We start from the raw sequence: 27,587 nt of genomic DNA, 5'->3' as shown, positions 1-27,587 counted from the left end.
TTAGAGCTGGGTCTCGGCGGCGCGGCCGCGGGGGCGACGCGAGCCGGTTCAAGTTTCCCTGCTCCGCGCCAGCGGCCTGGCCAGCTTCCTTGCCCGCCGAGCTGAGAGTGCGCTAGGGCCGGGAGGCCACGGCCAGCTCAGGACGCGCGTCGCAGAGCTGCGGGGCAGGTTCCGAGCGCTCTGCGCGTTTTGGAACACTTTGGCCGGCTCGGCTCCCAGACCGGCCGTCGGGATACAGCGGACACGGGAATCCGGGACGGGTGCACTGCAGCCATGCGGGGCAGCTGAGTGGCCGCTCTCCTTCCCTACCCGGGTCTGCAAAAGTGAACTGGAAAACAGCCGAGCGCAGCCTCCTCCCTCTTCCCCAGCGCCGCAGTCCCGGCTGGCGTGGGGGTGGGGGGAGTTCCCCTGGGCTGACTGTAGGGGAAGCGGGCAGCGGGGCTGCCTCGGCCGCACCTCCTCCGCCTTCCTCTCCACCCCCGTCCCTCAGGTTCCACGCCGCATTTCTTTGTTTTGAAAGCGCCTCCTCCGCCCAGAGGCTTTTCCCCGGGCGGCCAGGCTCTGACGGGGGTGGGGGGGGTGGGGCATTGGCTCGCGGGCCCCGCCCCTCATTTAGCCCGGACCCTTCCCCGGGCTCTTCTCCCCAAGTCCCCTTCGCCTCCAACTCCCCTTCCCTCCGCTTTTAGACCCACCAGGCGCGTCTTCGCTTGCCGGACATCAAAGGGCGGCAGGGAATTGGAGGGGGAAGTTGAGTTGGCAGGGGGCACAGAGACCCACCCACCTTAGGCCTGGCTCGGCTGCCCGTCCCCTCCCGCGGGAACCCCGCCTGAGCCCCGCCCCCCGCGTCACAGCAGCCTGACATTCTCACAACCCATCGGGCACCCAACCTCGCCGCCCCCGCTACCCCCGTGTCCGCGGAGTGCTCTATTTATGTTTCAGCTCAGCGATTTGCATAGGCCCCGCCCCTGGCCCTAGGTCCCCCTATCCGTTCCCCGCCTCAACCCCGACGTCACGGAGCAGGCCCCGCCTCTCGTGCCCGTACAAGGAGCGGCGGGCCCTAGATGGCAGCGTGGCGTCGCCGCGGCGTGTGCGTGTCGCGCTTCCTTGTGCCGTTTATAGGGTCCCAGCACTTCCGCTGTCGGGTTAGAAGCGGCGCGGTCATGGCGGAGCGCGGACAGCAGCCTCCTCCCGCGAAACGGCTCTGCTGCCGGCCGGGCGGCGGCGGTGGCGGCGGGGGCAGCAGTGGCGGTGGAGGAGCGGGTGGCGGCTACAGCTCTGCCTGTCGGCCCGGCCAGCGGGCGGGCAGTGCGGCTGTGGCGGCGTGCGGGGGCGGCGCGGCGCTGGGGCTGCTGCCGCCGGGTAAGACCCAGAGCCCCGAGTCGCTCCTGGACATCGCGGCGCGCAAGGTGGCGGAGAAGTGGCCGTTCCAGCGCGTGGAGGAGCGCTTCGAGCGCATCCCGGAGCCGGTGCAGCGCCGCATCGTTTACTGGTCCTTTCCCCGCAGCGAGCGGGAGATCTGCATGTACTCGTCCTTCAACACCGGCGGCGGCGCCGCGGGCGGCCCCGGCGACGACAGCGGCGGTCCCGGCAGCGCGGGCGGCGGCGCGGGCGGCGCAGGCGGCGGCGGCTCCTCGTCCTCGCCGGCCGCCACCTCGGCCGCCGCCGCCGCTGCCGCCGCCGCCGCCGCCGCCGCTGCTGGGGCCGGGGCCCCGTCGGTGGGGGCCGCCGGGGCGGCGGACGGCGGCGACGAGACACGGCTGCCCTTCCGCCGGGGCATCGCGCTGCTGGAGAGCGGCTGCGTCGACAACGTCCTGCAAGTCGGTGAGTCACGGGGCAGCCGCGGAGCCGTCTGTCCGTCCGTCAGTCCCTCGGGGGGCGCCCGCCCCCTCTCCTCCGGCAGCCCCTCAATTGGGCGCGCGTCCGCACCCCCTCCCGATGCCCTCACCGGCCCGGACCGTCCTCTCGAGCGGAGCGCCCATTTCCTTCTCGCCCCTCCCCGCCCCCGTTTCCCCGGACGGGCCAGCGCGAGTGGGAAATGAATCAGCAGGACTCGCCCCGCGGCGGGGTTGGCGGGGTGGGTGTCGGGTGCCCCCGGCCCGCTCCGTTCCCCACCCTTCTCCCGGGGAGCACGTCCCGGAGGGCTGCTCGCCCTTTTTTGGGGGGTGGTTGTGGACAAAGGCGGAGGCGGACGGCCGGGCTCCGGCGAAGGGTGTGTGTGGCGGGGCCGTGCGGGGCGGGGGAGGGGGCGCGGGCCGCACAGACAATGCCGGCCGGGGCCGAGCCGGCGGCCGGGCCGCCCTCCGCGTTCACCCTGCTCTCTCTCCTTGTCTGCCGTTCGCTCCTTTTTCTTTCTCCTCTTTCCCCCTCCCCGCCCCCTCTATTGGAGGGGTGGGGACTACATTTTAATGCCTCTCGGGTGCCGCTCCTTTCGGGGCTCCGACGGGCTGGCGGCCGTGGCGCTCCGGGGTCGTTGCGGCGTCTGGTTTGGCCCGGGCGAGCTCCGCCGGCGGCCCGGGGATTTAAATGTGTCTTTTCCCCCCCGCGCCTCCCCTGCCTAGTTGGTGCGCAGGAGGGAGGGGGGCGGCGGGCTGGACTCCCTCTCCTCAGAGACCTCTCCCCCCGAGGGCGTCCCCGAGTCCATGGGCGCGAGCCGGGGAAGGAACGGCTTGCGCTTCCCTTTCCTGTCGGGCCCGGCGGTGCCCCGGGGCCTCTGCCGCCGGAGTTTGGTTGGCGCTGGGTGGCCGGTGGCCGTGCGCGGGGCGAGCCGCGGTGAGCAGTTACGGGCTTTGCGCTCGCAGCCGGCGGCGGCAGGAGCGCGAGGCAGAGGGGCTCCGCGGCCGCGCAGCGTCCCTCCAGGCGCGGCCGCCTGGCAGCCGGGCGCGACCCCGCACTTTGTTCTCGTTTTCAGGTTTATTTGTGCCCCTTTCAGTGCTCTGTCATCCTCCGAAAAGGGAGACCCAAACAAAAGAGTCTCTTTATTTCTTTTCAGAGCTTGTAAAGTAGAAGATATTTGACAAAGGCGAGCAGGACTTGTGATTTAAAGCTGCACAGCCCTCCTTTTCTCTGACAGACCATGAGAGTTTTCTCAAATACCGAGTTTAAAAGCTTTCCCTATCTTCACTCCGTACCACCAATGTTTTTTTCTGGCCAGATATCTTTTTCAGCCGTAGGATGGGGATGTTTGGGATGGAGTGAAAAGAACAATGCTATAATGAAACTCCCCCCCCCCTATATTTTTCTCCTGATTGCAAACGGCATGTTTTGCCCCCCCCCCTCCGCCCCCCTCCCCGGCATTGCTGTCTACTTTAAATAGTATTGTGGTGGTGAACATGGTACCTAATGAATGGGGAGAGGGTTGGAAGCATCGCTGTCTCTGATTTTTAATCTTTCTTTCCATAGTCCGTTCTTTTATCCTTCTCTTTGGGAGTCGGGTGGGGGTCTGGATAGGGGCCGCAAAAGAGAATTAAGATTTATTTTAATTCTCTTTAGTTAATTTGAATTCTAATGCAGTCTGCAAACGTGATTTTCTGCATGGTCATTTATTTCCAAAGGCAGCCCCCAGTGTTGTCTTTTCTAGGTTCGGTATCTTCTCCTTGTGTCTAGAGGAGATTTAACTTTTGAGGCTATCCATCCTTCTTAAAAAAAAAAAAAAAAAATCTAATTAGCATTCTTTAAAGTTATACCTCCTTTTTTTTTTTTTTTTTACACCCCCCCCCTCCCCCCTTGTTTCCTGCTGGGTTGAAACGGATTGAAGCACATCCACGGTTTCTCAGTATAACCAAACTAGAGTTTGGGAATTTTTATGGCTTGGCTGGCAATGTTGAGTGTTGTTTTTTTTTTTTTTTCCCCCTTCTGTGCTTGACTCTGCTTGCAAGCAATGAGGAATGACAGGAGAGCACATAGGGAGGGTTTCTTGGCTGATTGCATTTAAGCCAGGAATTCACTGTGAAAATAAAGCCAAGGGGCGATAAATAAAAGATGCAATCTTCTCTAGGAGACAGACACACAGCGTGGGCTTTGCCTGCTTTCATCAGTGAAGAGGCCTGGGTGAGTTGTAAAAGAAAATAGTAACTTTTTGAATAGTCCCCAAAGGGGAAGGAGGCCACTGAATGGAGTTGGCAGTAGTTGATATGAAATCGTATGATGCTGTTTGCATAGCTTGAAGAGTTGACCACCCTTTCGGAAACACTTACATACGTGCTAAACAAGTGCTGTACAAATTGTGGAAAATATTCTTTTTTCCCCTCTGAGTTGTGCCAGTTTCCTTAACTTCCAAGTTGTATTACTTGTTGTGCCAGTCAGCTTATGAGATGGAAGGCTGTTAAATGCCTGGCAGCTGGCTCTGTGAGATAGAAAACTCAGGACCAGGATTTCTTTTCCTTGATGAAGAACAGAGAGAATGGCTAGATTAACCATCTAACTTAGCTTTAAGTGGTGGTTTGAATTGGTATACTAACACAAGAGACTTATTTTATAATTTTTCGATATGAGGTAGAAGTCATTTTTGCTTCAGAACGTGACATGGAAAATAACACCATATACCATGATAGAACCATAAGCAGTATTCTGGTATTCCAAAATTACAAGTTTGTTTGTACAGGAAGTATTCACTGACTTTTGTAGAGATGACTAAATTATAGATGCAGCAGGGAAAATCTAGTTGTTTGACACTGTTGAAGATTTTTTTAAGTATTGAGGGTCAATGAATTGGGACTTACCAGAAATTAAACATGTTTATTAGTTATTTTTAAACTCCTATTTTAAGAAGAAATTTAAAGGGAAAAAAATTAAGTCTTTGATGTAGTAGTTGTAATAGTTGTAAATGGTATTTAATTGGTGCAGAACTGTCCATCAGTTAATTATTGGAAGTTTTGGGGAAAGTGTAGTTCGCTAATTTTTTATTGATTGATATTATATCAAGAGAGAGTCATTGCTGAAGGTACTTGTATGTAAATATTATCGACACCACTGAAGTAATAATTTAGAAGGCATGTAAAAAAATTTCCCCAAAGTTTTGCCTGGGAAAGAGAGCTTTCTTATTATGACCTGAAACTCAAATTTTAAGGACAAATAACTTGAATTAAAAGACAGACAAATTTAATTGGATAAAAAAACCTAAAAATTTCTGGAAGACTGAAAACGTGATAAATGAAGTTAAGCAGCTAACTGGGGCAAATATTTGCAGCATGTTGGAGGCTAACGAGAACTCTGAAAAATTAGTTTAAAAAATAAAAGGGAGGGATGAATAATTTAGTTAAAACACGGGCAACACATTTCACAAAGAAATGTAAATGATCAATTTGTCTTCACTCTTGTTAGTAAAGGTGACAGGCCACGTTCTTCTGCCACATCGGTGAAGACAAAAAAGATGGGTAGATAGTACCCAGAATTGGCTGAGGAGGTGGGAGAAGATGCTGCCTCCCTGGTTCCTTGGCTCTGTCTTTTTATGTCATTTCTAGGAATTTATTTTCTACATTCATTGATATTCATGCACAAAGATGTTCTGTACGTTGAGCAATGCTCATTGCAGTATCTGTAATACTGAAAAGCTGGAGTCTGTGGAAATTTCCATCTGAAGGGAACTGGTTAAGAAGTACTCTATGGAATTCTACGCAACCGTGAAAAACAGAGAGAGAGATAAATATATATACTGATAAGAAAAGGTGACCAGAATATTTTACTTAAAAACAAGTCAGCTCTTCATACAGTAGGCTGTAATTTCTGTTTAAAACAAAAAAGATAGACTTACAGATGCATAAAAATTTCTAGAAGGCTACACAAGCAACCATTGAATAGTGGTTATCTTTGGAAAAGGGCAGTCAAGTGGATGGGTGTACTTTTGGGGGGGGTTACTTTTCATTTTATGATTGTCTTATGGTTGGATTTTTCTAAGATCAGAAGCGCTCATTTTTGTAATTAAAAAGTCTTAGAAAAATTATCTTGTGTTTTTCAATTTTTTGTTTGTTTTGCGGTGTGTGTGTGTCCTCTTTCGGAAAATTGGTATACATTCGATTTTGTATTGAAACAAACAAGTTTGCTTAATTTGTGACTAATCAGTTTAAAATAAGTATTTAAACAAAACTGGGATCTTGCCTTTAGTATGGGCAGGAAGAAGATAAATTTCAAAAGGAGTTGCTTTTTTTTGTTTGTTCTGTTTTGTTTTGTTTTGCTGGTTACTTTTGGGAGAAAGGAATATTCCCCGGAATTCTGTTAACACTTTGGTAAACATTTTTTTATGGACTTTTTAGATTCATAACTTAAAATTTCTTGTTTTAGGGAGTGGCAAGGCAGTAAAAGGGAATCTGTTTTAGAATTAGGTTGGATAAAATTTTTAGTCACTTTATTTAAGGCTAATTTGTGGGCATTTCTTTGAGTGTTTTGGTTTTCTTTATAGACCAGAGATTGTTATATGAAAGTATGATTCTGGGTACACTTTCAGAATGGGATGTTTTGTTTACTGTTGATAGTATATTTCATTGAAAGCATTTTCAAGAGGGAAGTGATAATATAGAACATTTAAAAATTAGATCCTATGTTTTCTTCCTTTTGATTAATGAAAAAGTACACAAAACAAAGTTTGAAACTAGTTGCATATGTCTTCTTTTATTCTGTGCCAGTTAAAATGTTTGATTTGCTTACAATTGATTTTTGAAAGTATCTGAGTACTTAGTATGTGCTCAGCATTGTTCTGAGGAAGGTTAAAATTTCAATTTTTTCAATTATATGTGGGGAAATCTTGGAATTTCCATCTCTGGTGGCTAGTATTGGTCCAGTGAGGAAATCTAAAGTGTTCAGGAAACAACAATACTTGTAGCCAAAAGATTTCAATAAGATGGAAGGTGAATTGCAGATCTGAATTAAGCAAACATTTTTACTATTGCTTCAGGCTTTAATTTCTTGCCATACAGTTAGTTGTATTCTGAGTACACCCTTGGGGTGAGGAGGAAAAGGCCATCCCCATTATTTTATTTCAACTGTGCATTGAATTTCATCCTTTCTGTAAAGACTTTGATGCCTTTCCTTTTAGAAACATCAGGATGACTGTGGAACATGTCCTTTAATAGAAGAATTATTGCAATTAATTGACCAACTCAAGTCATTATTGTCTTAAGTATGTTCTGGCCGATTTTTAAGATGTTTATCCTGGGCCTCTTTTCTTTTCACAATGGGTAATCAATTGCCATCAATTCTAACTCTAAATGTTTCATTTGTGTTTCATGAGCAGGCCAGCACATCTTTTCTGGTCACACTCATATTAAGGGTTTAGTTAATGTTTGATTTCAGTGGGCAGTATGTTCAGTGAAAAGGATGGCAATGGAAGAATACCAATGTTGTCTTTTAAGAAAGCAACCCCTTTTAAAAGTTACACAATTGGGTCTGTAGTAATTCCACATGCTTACATGCTCTGTTTTTGTGTTAGAAAACCGTTTTTCTTTAATACTTCAAAATGAATTTGGTACCTTTAAGAAGCTTTGTTACATACACATAAAATTAAACAAAACTCCTGTGGTGTTAGCAGTTTTTATAGGGGTGGTCATTAAACTTGAACTGTTGTTGACCTTCAACTGTTATATTTAAGGGGACAAATATCCTAGAAAAGAAAGAAGATCATAGTTAACTATAAACATCTTAGAAACAAAGCAGATTATAGGCAACTATTTTTTAGGTGACAATAAACTATGTGGGACTCACAAAACCATTTTTAGTTATCTTTCAAATTATTGTGTAATCTCAAGACCAGTGCTTTTTCACAACAAAAAAAACCTAATTTAATTTTCTTGGTTTATTAATTTTTTGACATGTGTAAATGTTTGGGGATTACAGTAAATTAGAAAACATAAACAGTTTCCTTTAAGTGGATAGGAAGACTCTCCATCTCCTTTTGAAAAATCAGTCTCAAGTGGTAATTTGGAGAAAAATACTACATAGTCTTGTCTCATGAAAGGAGACTCTAGTTTCTTAGTCCTAGCCAGTCTCACAAATAAAGTATGTTGGTTTAAAAAACATATCTTTGCAGGGGCACCTGGGTGGCTCAGTTGGTTGGGCATCTGACTTGAGCTCAGGTCATGATCTGGCATTTGTAAGTTTGGTGAGTTTGGTAAGTTCAAGCCCGGCATTGGGGCTCCCCGCTGATAGCTCAAAGCCTGGAGTCTGCTTCGGATTCTGTGTCTCCTTCTTTCTCTGCCCCTTCCCCACCTGTGCTCTGTGTCTCTCTCTGTCTCTCTCAAAAATAAATAAATAAGCTTAGGAAAAAAAACCCCATCTTTGCAGTTTTTGCTTTCAGTGCCATGTGTTCTGCTAAGAATATGCTTTAAACATGGTTTTTAGTTCTTTAAAAATAGGATGCTTCCTTTTATTTTTCTCATCTAGAAAAGGTAGTTAAAGTAAGCTTTAGAGAGAAAGCAGTGCAAAATCTGGTTTTCATTTGAAATTTAAAGATTGACTTTCAGCAAATAGTAAGTGGACTTTGGTAAGGGTGTGCTAAGTGATTTATATTTGTGGGATTCCTCAGTGATAATTAGATTCGGGTCAGTTAATATGTATTGTATATATTTACATATATTTACTTACGTATTTGTAACTAATTTGATGTTCACAAGTGCACATAAAAGGAGATGAACTCAGTGTCATTTGGGTATCATTACCCGAAGCATATTTCAGTGACCCTGTGTATAGATACATTGTGCTGTTTCTTCTTAAAATATGCTAACAGATGAGAAGCATTTTGTTTTTACAAAATGCGTTTGTATGATAGTTATTATCTACTTGTAGAGCTGAGGCGCAGACATGTTGAGTAGTTTGTCCAGAGAGGGGTAATAAATTGCAAAGTTAAATGTTGAATTTCTGTTTTTCCTCCCTTCAGTCTGCCTCTTAATTTGCTGGAGATGTTTGGTGAATTCCACAAACCCCCAGAACTCTGCATATTCTTTTTATTTTTTTTTAAGATTTTTTTTTTTTTTTCTTTTTAAGTTATCTCCACACCCACTGTGGGGCTTGAATCCACAACCCTGGCATCAAGAGTTGCATGCTCCACTGACTAAGCCAGCCAGGCTCCAGGCTCCAGGCTCCAGGACAAGTCTTTTTTTTTTTTTTTTTTTTTTTGAGCTTATTTATTTGAGGCACCTGGGTGGCTCAGTCGATTGATCGGCTGACTTCAGTTCAGGTCATGATCTCACAGTTCATGGGTTTGATCCCCATGCTTTGGATCCTTTGTCCCGCTCTCTCTCTCTGCCCTCCCTCGCTTGAACTACTCTTTCTTTCAAAAGTAAGTATTTTTGAGAGAGAGAGGGAGAGAGAGAGCATGGGTGAGCGTGAGTGAGGGAGGGGCAGAGAGAGAGTTGGAGAAGGAGAGAGAGAGAATCCCAAGCAGGCTATCAGTGCAGAGGCAGATGCAGGGCTCGAATTTACAAACCCTGAAATCATGACCTGCGCCAAAATCCAGAGTCAGACGCTTAACCGACTGAGCCACCCCACATGCCCCAGGCCAGGCATATTCTTGAATGTAAAATGATTGGAGTGTTGGAGAGATTATTTGGCTAACATTTTACTGAATGTTCTAAAAGTATTTCTAGATAGCATTTCAGTTTCTGGTGGAAATCTAATGGCTTCAGTTAAGCAATGATTGTAGCTTGCTGAATACATGCTAGTGTGAAAATATTTGTAGACATTTGGAAATTGTAGAGGTTGTAGGGTGAGACCAAAGTTCTGAAGAAGTTAGACTGTTAACTGTATGAAACTACATTACAGTTGTGTGAATATACATGAATGCACTCCTATACCTGTACACCTATGTAATAAAGAATTTACTAAATGTTTAAAATGCTTGTGCAGAACAAGAGAAGTTAATACCCAGTAAGAAATTTGGCTGCTCTGAATTTAGTACATTTGTGAAAACTTAACCAGTGTCTACATTTGACTTATTTTTGTAGGCTTTTCCAGTGTTTTTGTCAGAATCCCCTACCCTCATGCCAGTAAATAGTATATAAACAGTCCCTAGATGTATGGGATCTTTCATGTAATTGATGTGGTCTCAGAACTTTAGTAACCTCTCTAATTCCTAAAGACCTCTTGTTTGGGTGGCTTTTCTTTATCGAAGGAAGCATGATTTACGGTGAGCTTTTTAATATTACTGCAACAACATTTACTAACTAATAATCGTAGTTAACACTTTCATACCCTTAACCTTGTGCCAGATACGGCTCCAAGCACTTTATATTTCTTAACAGTCCTATGAGGTAGGTACTTTTATCATTCTCATTTTACAGATGAGGAAACTGAAGTATTGGAAAAAAATGAAAGTGACTTTGCCCATTTACACAGACTGGTACATTACTGAGCCAGACACAGCCTCTCTGGGTGGTACTCTTACCCTCTAAGTAATACTGCCCACGAGGGGCGCCTGGGTGGCTCAGTTAGTTGGGCCAGTTAGTTGGTCTGACTTAGGCTCAGGTCATGATCTTATGGTTGGTGGGTTTGAGCCCTGTCTCCAGCTCTGTGCTGACAGCTCAGAGACTGGAGCCTGCTTCGGATTCTGTGTCTCCCTCCCTTTCTGCCCCTCCCCACTCACACTCTGTCTCTCTCTCAAAAATAAGTAAACATTAAAAAAAAATTAAAAAATTTTTAATGCCCATGATGCATCATCATTAACTATTCTAGAGGGTTCATCTTTAGATCTATTATAGTCTTTTCTACTTTATAGAGTGATTTTCATGGTGGCCAGAATTTTAAATTATCACAACTGTGATTTTTTTTTTAAGGTTTATTTTATTTTGAGACAGAGAAAGTGAGTGCGAGTGGGGGAGGGGCAGATTGAGGGTGGGAGAGAGAGAATCTGGAACAGGCATTGTACCATTAGTGCAGAACCCGATGTGGAGTTTGAATGCATGAATCATGAAATTATGACAGCCAAAAATCAAGAGCTGGATGCTCAACCGACTGAGTCACCCAGGCTCCCACAACTCTATGATTTTTGAAAAAAAATATTTATTTTTGAGAGAGAGAGCACCATTGGTGGAGGGGCAAAGAGAGAGAGAGAGGAGGACAGAGGATTCGAAGTGGGCTTTGTGCTGTGCTGACAGCAGTGAGCCCAATGCAGGTCTCTGACTCATGAACGAATGGAACCATGAGAGCGGGACCTGAGCCGAAGTCGGACCCCTCACCATCTGAGCCACCCAGGTGCCCACAGCTATGAATTTTAACATGTATTTTAGAATTTGACTTGAAAAACTGCATTTCACAAATTCCTCTTATGAATGAATTTCAGCTTTGGAAGATGGTTGTGTGGGGTGATTTTGATCATCTTCCATTGGGCATTTTTTAACTTTTTTTAAAAGTTTATTTTGAGAGAGGGAGAGAGAGCATGCGTGCAACATGAGTGGGGGACCCCGGGGGTGGGGTGGGGGGAGACACAGAGAGAGAGAGAGAGAGAGAGAGAGAGAGAGAGAGAGAGAGAGAACCCCAAGCAGGCTCTGTGGCCAGTGTGGGGATCAGTCCCACAAACTGTGAGATCATGACCTGAGCTGAAATCAAGAGTTGGTGGCTGAACCGACTGAGCCACCCAGGCACCCCCATTTTTAACTTTTGAAAGAGGAATTAACTTGTAGGTTAGATCTAAATGTGGTATATATGAGGCAAAGGTAATCTTTCAAGGTAAATTTTAGAAATTCTGTATTTATCTCATTTTAAGGCCCCTTTTAAATGTTTTGATTAAAAATCATTATTTCTTGTGGCTGGTAAAAAGATTTCATATTCTTTGAGAGGCAGAGAGTTCATTGGAAAGATGTTAATTTGAAGGATGCAGTAGGACCTGTCAGTACATTTAAACTGGTACTAACTGAATAAAGTGATCAGATAAATTGGAAGCTCATTTAGCGAATTAATGTGCTTAAATTCAGGTGACTCACTGCCTGGTCCTGCCTTATTTACCAGTCTCCCTGTTTACTTAATGCATTTTTTATTGTTAATTGGTGTCAGATCTCTAATGATGGAAGATATTATACTGAAAATAAGCATAAGAAGGTAGCATGTAGAGTGAGTCCACAAAAGCAAGATTTAAATTCTCTTAATTAGATCAGTACAATTTAGAATGCTATATGTGCCACATTGTACCTGTTAAATATTTGCTAACAGTGACCAGCATTTTTATAAATGAAATATTGATGTTTTATAATTTCAGTGTATGGGCAGAGCCTGGAGCCTCTTCTCGTGTTGTGTTAATCTTTCTTGGTGACGGCCTGCCGAAGTTATACTCAACCTTTGCTCTTGCTATAGCTTGATATTAACCAATTTCCACAGACAAGATGGTCATGGTTTTCATAAATATTTGTCATAATATAAGCCCCTAAAATTCAAATACCAGAAATTTGTAATCTTATTGGTGTATGTGAAGGAGCATCTTTTTTTATACATTTGCATTCTTTCTTTAGGACTTTGTTTTCTTAGCACTTCTTGACACTTCTGATTTTGTACTCTTCACACTGTCTTTTAGGCCACCCCTTCCCTGCCAGTCACCTATGTGTTTTTTTTCTTCTACTTTCTCTAGACCATGGTAAACCTGAGGACTGAAATAAATGACCAGTGGCTGGTTTGTGATGATGGTAGAATCAAGTGAGAGAAACCTGAGAGTAGGAGGTGGTGGAGCCTCTGAACCTTCTTCAGCGCTTCACTGTCTTCCTCCCTTTCTCCCCTTCCCACACTTCCTTCTTGTCTTTCCTCCTTTCTTGAGTGTGGGAGATGGAGTGGTGGGAGTGAGGAGTAGGAGGGAGTGGTAGGAAAAAAGGCAAGAAATCTGGGAGAGGTAGAAAATACCAGCTGAGAGCTTATTCTGTTCCCTTCCTTCTCTGCTTTTAGTTGTCTCCTCCCCTTAAACCTCCCTTGATTTAGGGAAATAAAGCTGAGGTCACAAGGACCTATGTGTTCCAGCTGCTGCTTGGCTGCTATTTTTAGCCTGGCCCTGCATCAGGCTGGCACCGGGCCATGATGGCACAGGGCCAGCACGTTGTGGGACTGCTGGCAAATGTCAAAAACCTAACTTTTCGGTTATCAAACTGAAATTTCAGATATATTCTCCACGATGATACTCTACTTATCTCTACTTTTTTGAAATGGGACATATATATTTATTTTTAGAAAAGATTGAGTTTTGACAGTGGTCATCATACTACTATAACTATTTTAGACAGGAGGAAGATTTAAGAATTGCACTATCGGGTCATTGTTATATCCTGCTCAGTAATTTTGGTTTTGTGGTGGCACCAAGAAGTGTGAAATTTGCCCGACCTATTTAATATGTCTTGGGCATCTTTTTTTAAAAAATTTTTTTTTAAACATTTATTTATTTTTGAGACAGAGAGAGATGGAGCATGAACGGGGAAGAGTCAGAGAGAGAGGGAGACACAATCTGAAACAGGCTCCAGGCTCTGAGCTGTCAGCACAGAGCCCGATGCGGGGCTCGAACTCATGGACTGCGAGATCATGACCTGAGCTGAAGTCGGCAGCTTAACCGACTGAGCCACCCAGGTGCCCCTGGGGCATCTTTTAAAATTGCCATTGCTGTTGAAGTTGTAGAGTCCGAATTGGTTTATATAATTATAGGTGTCATCAGGCATTTTTAAAAAACATATGTACTGTTTTTTTCTATAGCTGTCAGTGTTCTCTTTGCTAATTCGGTTGTGTGTGTTTAGGTTTGGTTAATACTGTAGAAATATGTTTCACAAACAAAAAACTTACTGTTTATTTTCATGGGGAGCAGCTAGGTTTCTGGAATATCAGTGTCTTTGTATAGATTTACCCAGTATCATGTGGATTTTCTTTGCAAACTGAGTTTTAAATTTTGGATGCACATGTGGATTTCAGTACTTACCTGGTTATTAGTTGCACTCAAAATGAAAAGTAAGTTGTATTTTTTCTTGAATGCCGTTTTGGAAAAAAGTAAAAAAAAATGTTGGAGTGTGAATCTTTATCTTTGGAAGGGACTTTGGTAAGAACTGTTTATATTCTTTCCACAGTGGTACGTAGAAGAGCTTGAGGTTATTCTAGGTATGATTTTCCATTTACCATGGACTACAGTGAATATGAGTAGAACCAGAGATGATGGTTATTCAACCTTATTCAAAGAGTAGTAATGCTGTAATATACTTAGGTCTTTTGAATGGCAGGATAACATTTAGTGCATTGATCTGATGTCCTTCTTAAAGTAGCACAGAATTTTTGGCCAAAATAACTAGAAATAGAGTCTGATTGATTTTTTTTTTCTTCACTTTATCTTTAAGGCAGTTATTGGATGAATTCTGCTGAATTCATTTTTGTGAAATAAGGAAGTTTAGGTGAGGGATTTAGTGAAAGGTGAATTTGTGATCTAATAGCTTAGAGAAGGCAGATGTTTTAGAGTTTATTTACATTTTTACATCTTCAAGTTCTTACTTTGTGGATAAGAGCAAATTGGGCAGCTTGCTGTTGCTGATATAAGAATAATTTACTTTTTTACTTGGTGAAAACAAAAATTTCATTAGGAAATATAATCAGAATGTCTTGGGGATAGATTATCAAGTACATTGAATTCTTTAAAAAAATTTTTTTTTAATGTTTGTTTATTTTTGAGAGAGAGAGAGAGAGAGCGAGCACGACCAGGGGAGGAGCAGAGAGAGAGAGAGAGGGAGACACAGAATCTGAAACAGGCTCCAGGCTCTGAGCTGTCAGCACAGAGCCCGACGTGGGGCTCAAACTAAAAACCGTGAGATCATGACCTGAGCCGAAGCTATAGACCAACTGAGCCACCCAGGCATCTCACAAGTACATTGAGTTCTAATGCAGTGTAGTAGTTGTACCATTTGGTTTCTTTCTGCAGTTAGTGGTTATAGTAGGTATTTCAAAGGTGTCTTAGAAAAAGACTATTGATCCATAAACATTATGTATGTCTCTGTAGGGGTATGTGCGTGCGTGTGTGTGTGTGTGTGTGTGTAGATAATAGATAATCTAGATCGATTATATATCTATCTATATACAGTAATATGATGTGTAGAACATTGTAATTTACTGGATGATAGTGTGTAAGTGACTAAGTTATGGATCCTTAACGTAATTTATATTTTATTGAGGTGAGTCATGTAAATGATGTCTGCACCAGGTCAGCTAACAAGCTTGATTAAAACCAAAGCCCAGAAGGTAGTTTGACTAGTGCTGTTTAGACTCCTTAGGAGCAAAGTGCTCAAATGACGTTCCTTATTGGAACTTTGCTGGGGCAGTTTCTTTGCAGTTTTCATGAATCTCTATTAGCAACTTACTAAAAAAGCATTTTGTCTAGGCTGTTTCATAAATAGGAAATTCCAAAGTACTGAACAGTATTGCATTTTTGCTTCCAATAAGGATGATTGCAGTGGGAAAAAGTTTAAAAAACTCTTATTTTAACGGTTTATGGCAAAATACTTCTATTTTAAAATGGATAGATTTAAAAAAAATTTGTTTTAATACTAATTTGTTTCATTTATGATTTTTCAAGTTTTTTTTCCTAGTTTATAAGTTTAGATGTGTTAGAAAAAAATTGGTGATACAAGAGCCAGTGATTATGAGTTTATTAAAACTTCAGTGTATATATTAAGCCTGAATTTGTCTTAGTAGCTCATAGTTTAGCTTGGTTTTTGGTTTTTGGTAAATCCTGAGACTTCTGAGTTCTTGTGCTCCTCTGTGAAATTTGTTTTTTGACATATAAAGGTATGGTTTGTATTTTTTTAAACGGGGTGTGTGTGTGTGTGTGTGTGTGTGTGTGTGTGTATGTGTTTGTGTGTTGGGGTCTTAGGAAGGAATGGTGGTAGTGGTGAGCCAAGCTGTGGTGGCTTAAAGTCAGAAAAGCACAACAATTTCAAGTAGCCATGTTCAAATATACAATATTTATTTCAAGAATTTATATTTCTTTGGGTTGCACATTTATGTTGTCATATAAAAACTTATTTTTTACTTAACTTTCCCTCTCCCCTAGTTCTTCCTGTTAAAAATACTAACAATTCAGAAGGTAATCTATGAAAGTTCAGTGTATATTGGTAGTCTGTATTATGATAGTTTTATGGATGTATTTTGTATTGCATCTTTAAAAGGCTAGTTTAAAGAAATTTACTTCCTTGAGTTGCTCTTTCCCTCTTTGATCCTTAACAATTGTGGATCAACTATTTTTCTCTTTTTAGTTTTGCCTTTTTAATCATTTAGAATAGAGCTTTGATTCTCTTTCAAGAAGCCTTATTTAACAAATCTAGAAAATTCTATTGTGTCTTGATTCTTAAGAAGCCTTACATAAGAAATCTAGAACTGTCTTGCTGTTTTTTAAAAAGATATAGTAAATGGGGTACATTTAAATAATCTGGTTTTCTTCCACTGAGAGTAGGTTGACCTTCTGAAAATCTACAAGAGGTTGTTGTGGGGCCTGACACTGGCCTGATTCATGACCTTTTCCAAGCTTGAGAACACAACTGTGGAACTCATCCTTAATGTAAATATTGGAGGAAATGAGAGATGACTTATGAGAAATCAGAAAATCTAATCCTTTGTAGGATTGCAGATTTCTGTGTCTTTGATAGAGGGAGCAACAGTTGGCTATCGAATGACTGAAAATATGAAGTGCCAACAAACAAATGTAAAAATATTCTGCCGTGCACAGTTACAGAGTCATTTTGAGTTGCCCATTGTTTATTTTTAGTCTTTTTCTTTGGGACGAGAATCCCAGAGTATTTAAATACAAAGTCCCTTTTTGGTGTGAAAGATGTATCTGCTAGATGGAAAAAAAAAGGTACTAGGAAATTTAAATTCAGGAGAGCCAACTAGTAATAGTGCTCATGCAGTGTACTTAGTAGACATTGAAATGTTGCTTGAATGAAATAAGCTTAGATTTTATGCCAGTCTTTGTGATTGCCTCTATGAAATTCTCTTAGGTGAAAAAAAAACCCAAAACAATCAAACTCCATTACCCAACGTGACCCCAGTGCACCTCTTTTTGCCTATGAGTCCTGTCCCCATGCTTTAATAAAATCACCTTTTTGCACCAAAACAAAACAAAACAAAACAAAACAAAAAAAAAAAACCCCTCCAAGTTCTAATTTCTGTTTGCTTTTCTGAATCTGAATTGCTGTAACTTAATCTCTTAAGAGGCATTTTGAATAGGAATATTACCACAAGATAGATAGTTTAATTTTTAGGACTGGGCTTATTATTATCAGCTTATTTCTACAGAGAGAAATAACCTCACAGATGTAAGGTTTCTTTCTTCAGTTTTCTTATTTGAGGGGACTTTTTCTTTAAGCTTGTTAACTTGTTAATAACATTGGCCAAAAAGCTGTTCTAAAAGCAGTTTATTTGATGATTCCAGTCCTAAACAGAAAATAATTTGAGCATTCCTGTATAGAGCAGTACTTTTGAGTTACCCAAGAAAATAACTTTCAATTACAAATGCCTTTGAGGGATTAAGAGATTGCTTTTTCCTTTTATTTGCTATTTCATTTTTTAAAGACACCGGCAAAAATAAATTTAATTAGTTTTGTTTTTTTTTTTTTTTTACTTTTTTTCCAGATAACTTGCAAAGCACATGTGACTTCAGAACATCCCACAAAGTCTGACATATTGTGAAAATACATTGGCTAATTGATAGGAATGGTTTATTAATAAACTGGTCTACAAAATGCTGATGACTTTCTCTTGAGGTAGAATTTGCTTCAGACTCAGTTTTGCCTAAAATGGGATAACCAAGCAGTTTTCTGAATAATAATTTGCTAATGAACATGTACTCCAAATGCTTGGCTCACGAGAGGGGGATGGGTTGTCCAGATATTGGGTGACCATGTGTTTCCATTTGTCCAGTCCACTGAATCTTAGTTTATGCCTCATTTCCTGGCATAATTATCAACAGTCCCCTCTTTCACTCTTGTAAGTGTTCCAGTTCAAATTATAAAATATACACTTACTGTAGTTGTATAAATACCTCGTTGTTCACAAAGGATGGAGCAATTAAGAAATCATTTTAAAATTATACTCTATGTGATTGCACATGCACATTCCAGTATGTGTAGAGGGAGAGGGAGAAAGGAAGGGAGGGAAGTTGTTTGAGGAGTTGTTTGGGACCAGAAGGAAACCTTTTTGCTATCCCTGGTCTTCTTAATCAGTGACTCCACTCAGTCTCTTTCAGATAGGAAATATTTGATTTCTGTCTGGGTTTTTAGTCATCTCAAAAGGAAACAATTAAGAGATTTTCGAACTCTTGGTTTGATGTGTCTCGCCTTCACTGCCCCCCACTGTTTTTTTCAATTTAGAGATATGTTAATTTTCCTGTCCTTATTTGATGTCATAGTATTTTAGCATGTTTATATTAATGATACAGTTCTATTTGCACATTTTCTTGCCTTAGATTGATGTTCAGAGGTACTCTCATTTTAGGTACAGGCAGTTGACCACTTCTGTGACTGTGTCATTTGCTTATCACATGACCATGAGCTTAGAGGGGATGCCTAACTCATCAGGAGACAAGAGTCCTCTGCTGGCTCTTGTCTTAACTACCTGTGTACCCTTAGGCAGATCACTTACTGGCTCTGGGCTTCCTTGAATCCTTACAAAATGTGAATAATTATACCTCTGTCACCTCTATCGTGAGGCTGTTTAGAGACCCACATGGAAATGAATACATGAAAGTACTTGAATTCTGAATAGTTACACAGGAGGAAAATACATTGTTATGCAGTGTTCCCGTTTTACCTAATTTTCTCCATTATTTACCTAATTTCTCCAATTTACCTAATTTTCTCCATTATTATTTTCTTCTGGTTTTTTCTATTTCCCGAAAACCCTGCAATAATCATGTATTGATTTTGTAATCAGATAGGGGAAACATTGTTTCAAAAATTGCTTCATTAACCATTAAAACATGAAGTTTTGCTATCTGCAGATTAATCTCTATTAATATTTTATTATGATTGCAAATGTTGCTTGATCTAGTGCACCTAAACAGAATATATGTTGGTCAACAAAGTATGCCTTGACCTTGATGTCATACGCCTCTTTTGTTTTTGACCCGATTGATGAATTCTGTCTTTACATGGAACTCTAGAATAATTTCTTGGAAATGGGAAGAGGAATGTCTAATATCAATTCAGTGATATTCATGAGTAGAATGGACAGTTTATGGATTAGCCTAGTGACTTGGGGTTTAGTTTCAATGCTTCCCTGAATATTTACCATAGGCAAGTGGAGAATGGAAGAAGATACAAAGCATTCCATTTCAGATATGCTTCTGAATTTCTCAGGTCATATGACTATGTACTGAGATCTACCTTTCCTTCTTTTGGCAACTGGAATCAATAAAAAGAGTTGATTACCCTTTTTTTCCTGATTTAAACATTTACAAATCAAGTGTTGAGAAAAATAGTTTCACGTGAAAATTTAAGAGCTTACTATGAACTGACATTTTGGGTGTTTTTTTTCCCCTCCTCAATTCTATTTTTAAGTATCTCATAAGTCTTGCCCTTGAAAGCTCTGCTGATGTGACCTATTTACCCCACTTTCTTTCTAGCTGTTCAGTGAACTTAATGGCCTTTCTGCACTTCTAATATGTTCCACAGAGATTTTTTATTTCAAAGAATATTCTTGCTTTCTTTGTGTATATGCACATGTGTAAGAGTGGACTTCATGTGTTTCTAAGAGTATTAGAATCAGCTTAAACTTTGGACAGGCAAGCATTAGCTCTTACAATCTGTATTGCAGCCAGAATGATGTTGCCCATTTGCTCCGTGTGTGGCCTCCCTTTGTGCAGAGGACTTAAGGTCGTTTGAGGGTGTGCAAGGCTTACCATAATCTGGCCTGTACTCTCATCTGCCTCTTGCACATTTTCTCCCTTGCCCTTCTATTGCCTCCAAGCTGCCCTGCTAGCTGCCTTTGCCCATGTTCTTTTTTCTGCTTGGAATGCTCTTTTTGCCTGGTTCGTGCCTTAATTGTCATCTTGGCTTAGAGAAATCTGGCAAAGGTTTCTCTGCTTTGTAACCATAATCACAATTTCCCGTGTGATTTTTTTTTTTATTGTCTCCCCCATTAGATTGTATGTGTGTGTCTGTATGTATGTGTACGTACTTTTGTATCCATAGTTCTTAGACAACCCTTTGCACGTACTCCACTCTCAGAAGTTTGTTGAATAAATGGATGAAGGAAGTAATGTTTTACTTTGAAAATATTTTCCTAACTCTCCAGGAAGAGGCACTGCTTTAACGCAGTGGTTCCATCTACCTTCCATCCCACACCTATGCCACAAAGAATGTGTTAGTTTGAAAAACAGCCCAGTTGTGTGTTTGTGGCTGCTTTGGGCCACTCCCAGATTCCCCAGAGGTACATTTTCATGCGTCTCTGCTATTACAGGGACTTTTCTTAGAAAAGTTTGAGAAGCTCCTTTATCAGGGTCACTTGTGCTGGTATGTGGGTTCATATGACTGAGAAATTTACTTTGTCATGTAGCGCCTGGGAAAATCCAAACGGCCAAAGGTTTTGAGTAGATGGTAGGGCATGCGGTTAGAACAGGAGATTCTCTTGCCCACGTGTGGGTCACTTCTTGTTTCCTTTTTTTGTCAGTTCTCTTGAACGGGCAGTTGTGTTTCATCTTGATGGGCAGGGCACTGGCTCTGGAGAGAGCTCATGAGCAGGGTCACTGTGGGCCACATAGCAGGTCTGCATGCAGAATTTTTTTTTTTCTGTTTATTATTCTGTGCATTCTTGCTTGTGCTTGAACCTCTGTTTTTTCCAGTCTATTTTTTGGTCATGTTAATCTTGGAATCTTCATGTTAGTTCAACTCAAAAGGAATAGGCTGGAATGATGCATCGAAGACCTATCAATTGCATATCTACTGCATAAAGGTATTTTTGTCCAATTAAAGTGATCTTGGACAAACTTGAACTTTTTTCATCACCTTGTTTGGCATGGTGGGGGGGGTCAACTCTAATTTGAAACCTGTATTCGTTCACTCCTCTATGTAGTTGCAGCATCAGAACATCTACCACTTTTTCGGTACTGGTTTTAGTGCTCTGCAGGCATGATCTCCAGCTGTCATAACAACTTTGAGAAGAGGGTATTCGCTTCATTCGTGACTGTGGAAACTGAGATATGAGATGCTAAGTCACATGTCCAGGAGCCCTCAGCCAGTCTGTGCCAGACCAGGACACTCAGGCCTCCTACTTCTCAAGTGGGGTCTTTTCACTGTACTACCTTCTTTTCATGTGTTGCTGCAGGCAGCTTGTCTTCCTGTATGTGCACCAAAGAAGCCATTGAGAGACCTTCTTGGTCTGTGACACCATGCAAAATTGGCTCCCTGACCTTTGAACGATGGTCCATGATTTCTGGGATCTGCTACATTTTATTTTTTAGGTTTTGATAGTAGTAATGGGTATATGACCCACAGTATCTAATTGCTTCTTGGAGCTGGTACTAAACTCCGTTGCATATGACTTTTTTCTTTGTGAGCTTTTTAAAAGAGAGTTTCATTCACAGCATTTGATGATATTAATAATTTGGCTTGAAACAGTTATGTTTTCTCTTTCTTCGGTTCCTTGGTTTTAGTGGGAGACCTGGGTGCAATGTATGTAGGGAGATACTTGAAAGAGAAGGAGGTATAACAGAAGCTGTGTGAGGCTGCCGTGGTGCAACCAGCACTGTTATGTGAAGGCAGCTCCGGGTGCTGGTGGGTTGTGTTAATAGCCCTACTGATGGAGAGATTTAGCAGTTTGCTGAAGTGCTGTGAACAGTCTTTTCTTACTAATAAATTCTAGTCTCACTCTTAGAGCAGGCATTAAAACTTCCTTTTCCTCTTTTGTTTGGAGGGAACTCTCCTCTGTTGCAGGCTAAGAAAGGCTAGATGTGTCCTTCCAGGCAATGTACAGGGTCTTTCCCTTTTCCCTATTCTCTCCTGTGTGTACCATGAGATTCTATAAAGGGGCATTTATAGAGGCCATTGAATCCACTAGTCTGAGATGCCAAGACCTTTATTTTTCACTTGGGAGTAGGCAGTGTAAAGGTGCACAACCTGACTGGCTAATGTAAGATAATAGTCAGGACTCTATCCTTCCTTAGAAGACCTGGGTTGTTAGAGTTGTCTTCTTGTGACCTCATTCCTGCAGCCACTGTACCTTCTCCTCAAAGTAGTGAACTCTGCATATGGCTTCAACTTTTATTCTATAGCTGGGCCTTTCTGCAGCAACTGCAGCTTACTATGTAGATGTGTCTCCAGTTAAAAGCTTAGTAAGTCTATATAACTTGTCATAATTTTAGCACTTTACCTTATTAAGGTATATGTTTTCATTATCTGATTTACAAAAGTACCATATAAAAACCTACCTATGCTATATAATTGCTGAAACACTGAGTAAGCTCTGCTTTTTATGACCAAGTTATGGGATGAGTAATTACTCTCTAGAGTGAATGGTTCAAAATGAAATAACTATATGCCTAAGGTGTGATGTGACACCAGATGTATTTAAGCCCCAAAGGTGTGTAATTATCTCACTACTCTTGCACATACACACAAGTACATTTATGCTTATGGTAAGTTTTATGTGCAAAAGAAAACTCACTTCTGAAAAGTGAAGGAACAGAACAGTCCGTTATTGAGAGGCTCAGAGGTTGTTTAGTGTTAGAAGTACTGTTTTAGTCCCTCCTGACAAAATCCTACCTCACTGGATTCTACAGGAAACCAGCATCAAATTGTGGATTTCAAGTGTTAAGGCTAATGTACAGATTTTCTCAAAGCACCATGTTTATAATTTATAGTCTGCTGCCGTGTACTCAGTGACTTGTTAAATATTCCATTGTTGGACTCTATTTTGATCATCAGGTGTGTTAATTAAAAGCATTAAAATGATGTACTCTGGTTTCTTACTGAAAATAAAAACTTACAGTCTCCTTAAATTTTTAATTTTGCATATAGGTTATCTGTCTAATCTCTTTCTATAGATCCTGAATAATTAAACATAGTACCTCAAGCTGATTTTTCCTCTCTAGTTTTAATTCAGTGTTAAAATGCTGTTTGAATCACATTAAAAATATATTTTATCACAATTCTACCAGTCCCATTGTGTTAACTGTGCTCCTATCTAATGGTATAAAGTGATCAGGTTACATCAGTTTCCGCCAGCAAATGACCAGACACTGTATTTTGGGGATTTGGTTGGTAGTTATGACTTAGCTCCCTGTTAAGCCTAGGAGATGAAAATTTCCTTAGCGTGGAGACCAGTGCAGGCCCATAGTGGCTGCTAGGTCTTCCCTTGGGCCAGAGAAAAGCGAATTGAGATGCTGCTGGCTTTGGGACTCACAAGTAAAATAGCAGTTGATGGTAGCTTACCTTACCTGTTTACAGTGTGATTCTCTTGGGAAGTTTTTTTTTTTTTTTTTTTTTTTTAAATACAGTATTTAAAAACTATTTCTGTTTCGCGGGAGGCAAATGTTTGCTTAGTTTTGAAACAACAATACAAAACATTTACAGCTTTAAATTCTTAAAAATGCAATTTACAGGTAACTTGTGAACAATAAAATTCATATGCTATGCTAACATCAGTATGTTGGGACACAACCACTGTATCAAGCATCAGTCTATTCAGTGAAGAGAAGTGAATTTCACTTTGTTTATATGTGTGCCCTCTGATGGGGTAGCTGCTAGCCACATGTGTGACTACATTTGGAATGCACGGAGGTGTGCTGAAAGTGTGTAAGGCAGGCACCAGATTTTGAAGGCAGCACAGTTAAAGGAAGCATGTGAAATATATTGTCAGTAATTTGTTGAAATGGTGATCTTTTGGGTATTTGAGTTCAATAATGTATATTAATTTCATCTGTTTGTTTTTACCTTTTTTAGTGTGGCTACTAGAAAACTCAAAATTACATGTGCAGCTCACATTTTTCTTTTAGTGCTGGTTTCTGGACCCTGTGGTCTCATAAGAAGTTCTTTCTGCTTAGGTATACATTTTAGCTGTGATTTGGTTATATAATTTGATTATAACTTTTTGCCAACCATAAATTTGAGTACCTTGTAGTGATTCTTAAACCATGGTTCCAAGACACTGTTCTTAAATTGCTCTTTGTGGATTATTTAGGACTGTTTTTCAGTCTTAAGTTTCTAAGGTAGAAGAACCATCTGCCAATTGATTATTTTGTGGATTTGAAACTTCATTGGCTAAGTTATTTCCAATAATTTAAGAATCTAAATCCATTTTATCTTCTTAGAGGAGCTCAGTGGATTGGTTATGATATTTAAAATTGAGATTTTATTTCTAGGTAAGGTATACATTGAGAGCTAAAATTATATTTACTTTCAAAAATAGTTCCTTAGAAACTTACAGGCCTTGGGGTACCTGGGTGGCTCAGTTGGTTAAGCATCCAACTTTGTCTCGGTCATGATACCGCGGTCCATGAGTGTGAGCCCCATGTGGGGCTCTGTGCTGACAGCTCAGAGTCTGGAGGCTTCAGATTGTGTGTGTGTGTCTCTCTCTGCTCCTCTCCCGTTCACTCTCTGTCTCTCTCAAAAATAAATAAACATAAAAATTATTAAAAAAACCTATTGGCTATAAAAAATTTATAAATAAGAAACCTGTTGGCTTTGTAATAATGTAAGGAAACTGCCTTAAAAGGTTTGATTTTGCATATGAAGACAGAAGGATGGGGTTTCCTTGCGTTTCAGAGTGTTTTTTGGATTTTATTGTCTACTGAAAAAAAAAAAAGGGAGGGGGGACAGACCAACATAAGATGGCCAGTTCTTTGTTTTGTAGTAGTTTTCATAGTGTGGTCCCTGGTTTAGTAGCATCAGCATCAACTGGAAATTTCTTGGAAATGCACATTCTTCTCTTTCACTCCAGATGCACAGACTGGGAAACGCTGGAGGTGGGGACCAGAATCTGGATTTTGATATGCCCTCCAGGTGATTTTTATACATCCAGAAGCACCGGCTAAACGTACTGGTTAGGGTCCAGCCAGGAAAAGTTTTTAAAAGTTTTCTAAATTTTTAAAATAGGAATTCAGTGCAGGAGATTGGTTACACAACCTCCTGCTTGTGATGGACGAGCTGAGAAGCAAGATAGGATGGTCAGGCAACCCAGAGATTAACAGCACCAAGAAGAGAATAGTATCACTGGTAGTTATGGGAGTTTAAGGAGCCAGGGCTGCTCTGAGATTGGAATCTCCTGGTAGGAGCTGGTAGGAGCTGGTAGGAGCTGGAGCCGTGGAAGAAATGCAGCTCTTGCTGGGAACACTGCCTGAAGTGGAGAAGTAAAAGGGAGAAATACCGTGGCTCCTCCCTTATTTCCACCTGTCAATTCTCCAGGAATGCTTCCCATAGACTGAACCCGGAGAAAAGCCAGGTGACCTGGGAGCCTGAGAAATGATGTCTGCAGTGATCAACTTTCCTGAGCTAAGGAACTCTCAAAGTATGTATCTGTAGGAATAGGCTTAGGACTGGCACGTTTAGTATTTATACTTTAAAACAAAACAATATTTTGATATAATTAAAAAAAATTTTTTTTTGAGAGAGAGGGGAGGGTGCAAGTGAGTGAGGGGACAGAGAGAGATGGAGAGAGAGAAAATCCCACGAGGTGGGGGGGGGGGAGAGAGAGAGATTGGGGGAGAGAGAGAGAGAGAGAGAGAGAGAGAAGCAGGGCTCACCTGAAGCAGGGCTGGTGCTCACCCGATGTGGGACTTGAACTCATCAACTGTGAGATCATGACCTGAGCCGAAGTCAGATGCTTAATTGAGTCACCCCTGTGCCAATAATTAAAAAATTTTAAGGCATTTTAATACCAAAAAATAATCTCACAATAGAGGACAATCTTCTTAATTGGGATAAATTTGGCTTTATTTTTTTATTTTTATTTTTAAAAAATTTTTAATGTTTACTTTCGAGAGAGACAGAATGTGAGTGGGGGAGGAGCAGAGAAAGGAAGACACAGAATCCAAAGCAGGCTCCAGGCTCCAGGCTCCGGGATGTCAGCACAGAGCCTGATGTGGGGCTCGAACTCATGAACTGTGAGATCATGACCTGAGCCTAAGTTGGACACTTAACCAACTGAGCCACCCAGGCACCCCTAAATTTAGCTTTATGAACACACACATATCCTTTTATAATTTTATTGATGGCCAGGGAAGTGTTTTCAGGGATCAGCATCTGTAAGTGTGGGAAACATTGCCATATACCTTTGAAAGACTTATTTTGCCCCTACTCTAGAACTTACTTTAATCCTCTTCTTATTTGAAGGGCTACAAAGCTGTCCTTGATTGTTAGCACTGTTGTGTGGCAAATGTGGGAAATTTGTTTCATCAGTTTCTCTGCCAGCTGTCCTGGAATATCCTGGATGTTTTTCTTTTCATATTTCCCTTTTTCATTTGTTTCTTAGAGTGTAGTTCTTCCTTTGTGTTATGTCCTCTTTGCCTGCAGTATTTACATTTCTCCCCTTGAATTTTCCAGCCTTCTCTCTTCTCCCTGTTTCTTTTGCTGTTTCAGCTTTGATTAAACTGTAGTTGATAGGAAAAGGGTAATTACAGTGATAGGCCTATAACAAGGAAAATGCAAGTTTCAGATTTTCAAAGTAAAGTTAGAAATTGTGTCTTGAACCTTTTAAGCCCTTGAAAGAATCCTGAAGATGCCCTCAGAATCCATGCAGAAAGTCATGCATTTCCTTATCCTTCTAAATGAATGTGTTTTTTCTTCCCAGACAGCGGTATTTAACTAATATTTGAAACAGTATTGTTTTATACTGTTTATAACAAATGGAAGCTAAGAAGCTAACCACAGTTTCCCTCCTTGAGGGGAACTGTGTTCTGAATTCCAATAGACTGTTTTAGATAGAATCCAATTATGTGTTTAATGGTCCAAAATCAAATCTAATATTTCTGAATGCAAATGAGTCTAGAATATCTGTTTTTCTTATATTTGAAAGATCTGTGCTTTTTCTTCACTGACTTTCTTATATACACATTTCGTAAGTTAAGAAAAAAAGTTGTAGGTTAAGTAAGGAATGGGTATAGTTTTCATTTAACTTCTGAGTTTTTTAAAATTTTTTAAATGTTTATTCATTTTTGAGAAAGAGAGAGAGCGGGCGGGGAAAGGGCAGAGAGAGAGGGAGACACAGAGAGAGAGAGAGAGAGCGGGCGGGGAAGGGGCAGAGAGAGAGGGAGACACAGAATCCGAAGCAGGCTCCAAGCTCTGAGCTGTCAGCACAGAGCCTGACATGGGGCTTGAACTCATGAAGTTGGACGCTTAACCCACTGAGCCACCCAGGCCCCCTTAACTTCTAAGTTTTTATAATAGTGAATGCTTCCAATTAAGGCATTGAAATGGGGGAGTTATATTTCATGAGGTCTGGTGGAAGACCAGAGCTGTTTTGTGTGAAAGGTGCTGAGTGGGATGCTTCTGGAGCAGTACTTCCAATCTCTTTTACTTCAGAACACACTGAAAGTAATACTTTGTACAGGACATGGGGATAGGAGGTTTTAAACTACAGACAAGCTGCCACTGGACTGGTAGCCCCAGATGGCTGCCCCAAGAGGTGAGATATCAGTATCTTAAAACTTTCAGCTCTCATATTGGGAAGTTCTGCTC

The 27,587-nt window shown here is 41.6% G+C and overlaps 1 protein-coding gene across 1 annotated transcript in view; it reads left to right on the top strand.

Moving 5' to 3' along the window:
- The first annotated feature begins 1,136 nt into the window (after nucleotides 1–1,136).
- ZSWIM6 (zinc finger SWIM-type containing 6) overlaps nucleotides 1,137–27,587 on the top strand; it is a 195,969-nt gene continuing 169,518 nt past the window's right edge. The window contains exon 1 of the mRNA XM_019414315.2: nucleotides 1,137–1,821. Within this exon, the coding sequence (XP_019269860.2) occupies nucleotides 1,161–1,821 (661 nt within the window). The 5' untranslated portion in view covers nucleotides 1,137–1,160. The remainder of the gene's footprint in view (nucleotides 1,822–27,587) is intronic.

Source organism: Panthera pardus, unplaced genomic scaffold, assembly GCF_024362965.1.
Source record: "Panthera pardus isolate Hobbes unplaced genomic scaffold, ASM2436296v1 HiC_scaffold_2, whole genome shotgun sequence".
NCBI classification, from domain to species: Eukaryota; Metazoa; Chordata; class Mammalia; order Carnivora; family Felidae; genus Panthera; species Panthera pardus.
The sequence above is the reverse complement of the archived record's forward strand: the minus strand, read 5'-3'. Positions and strand labels throughout refer to the sequence as shown.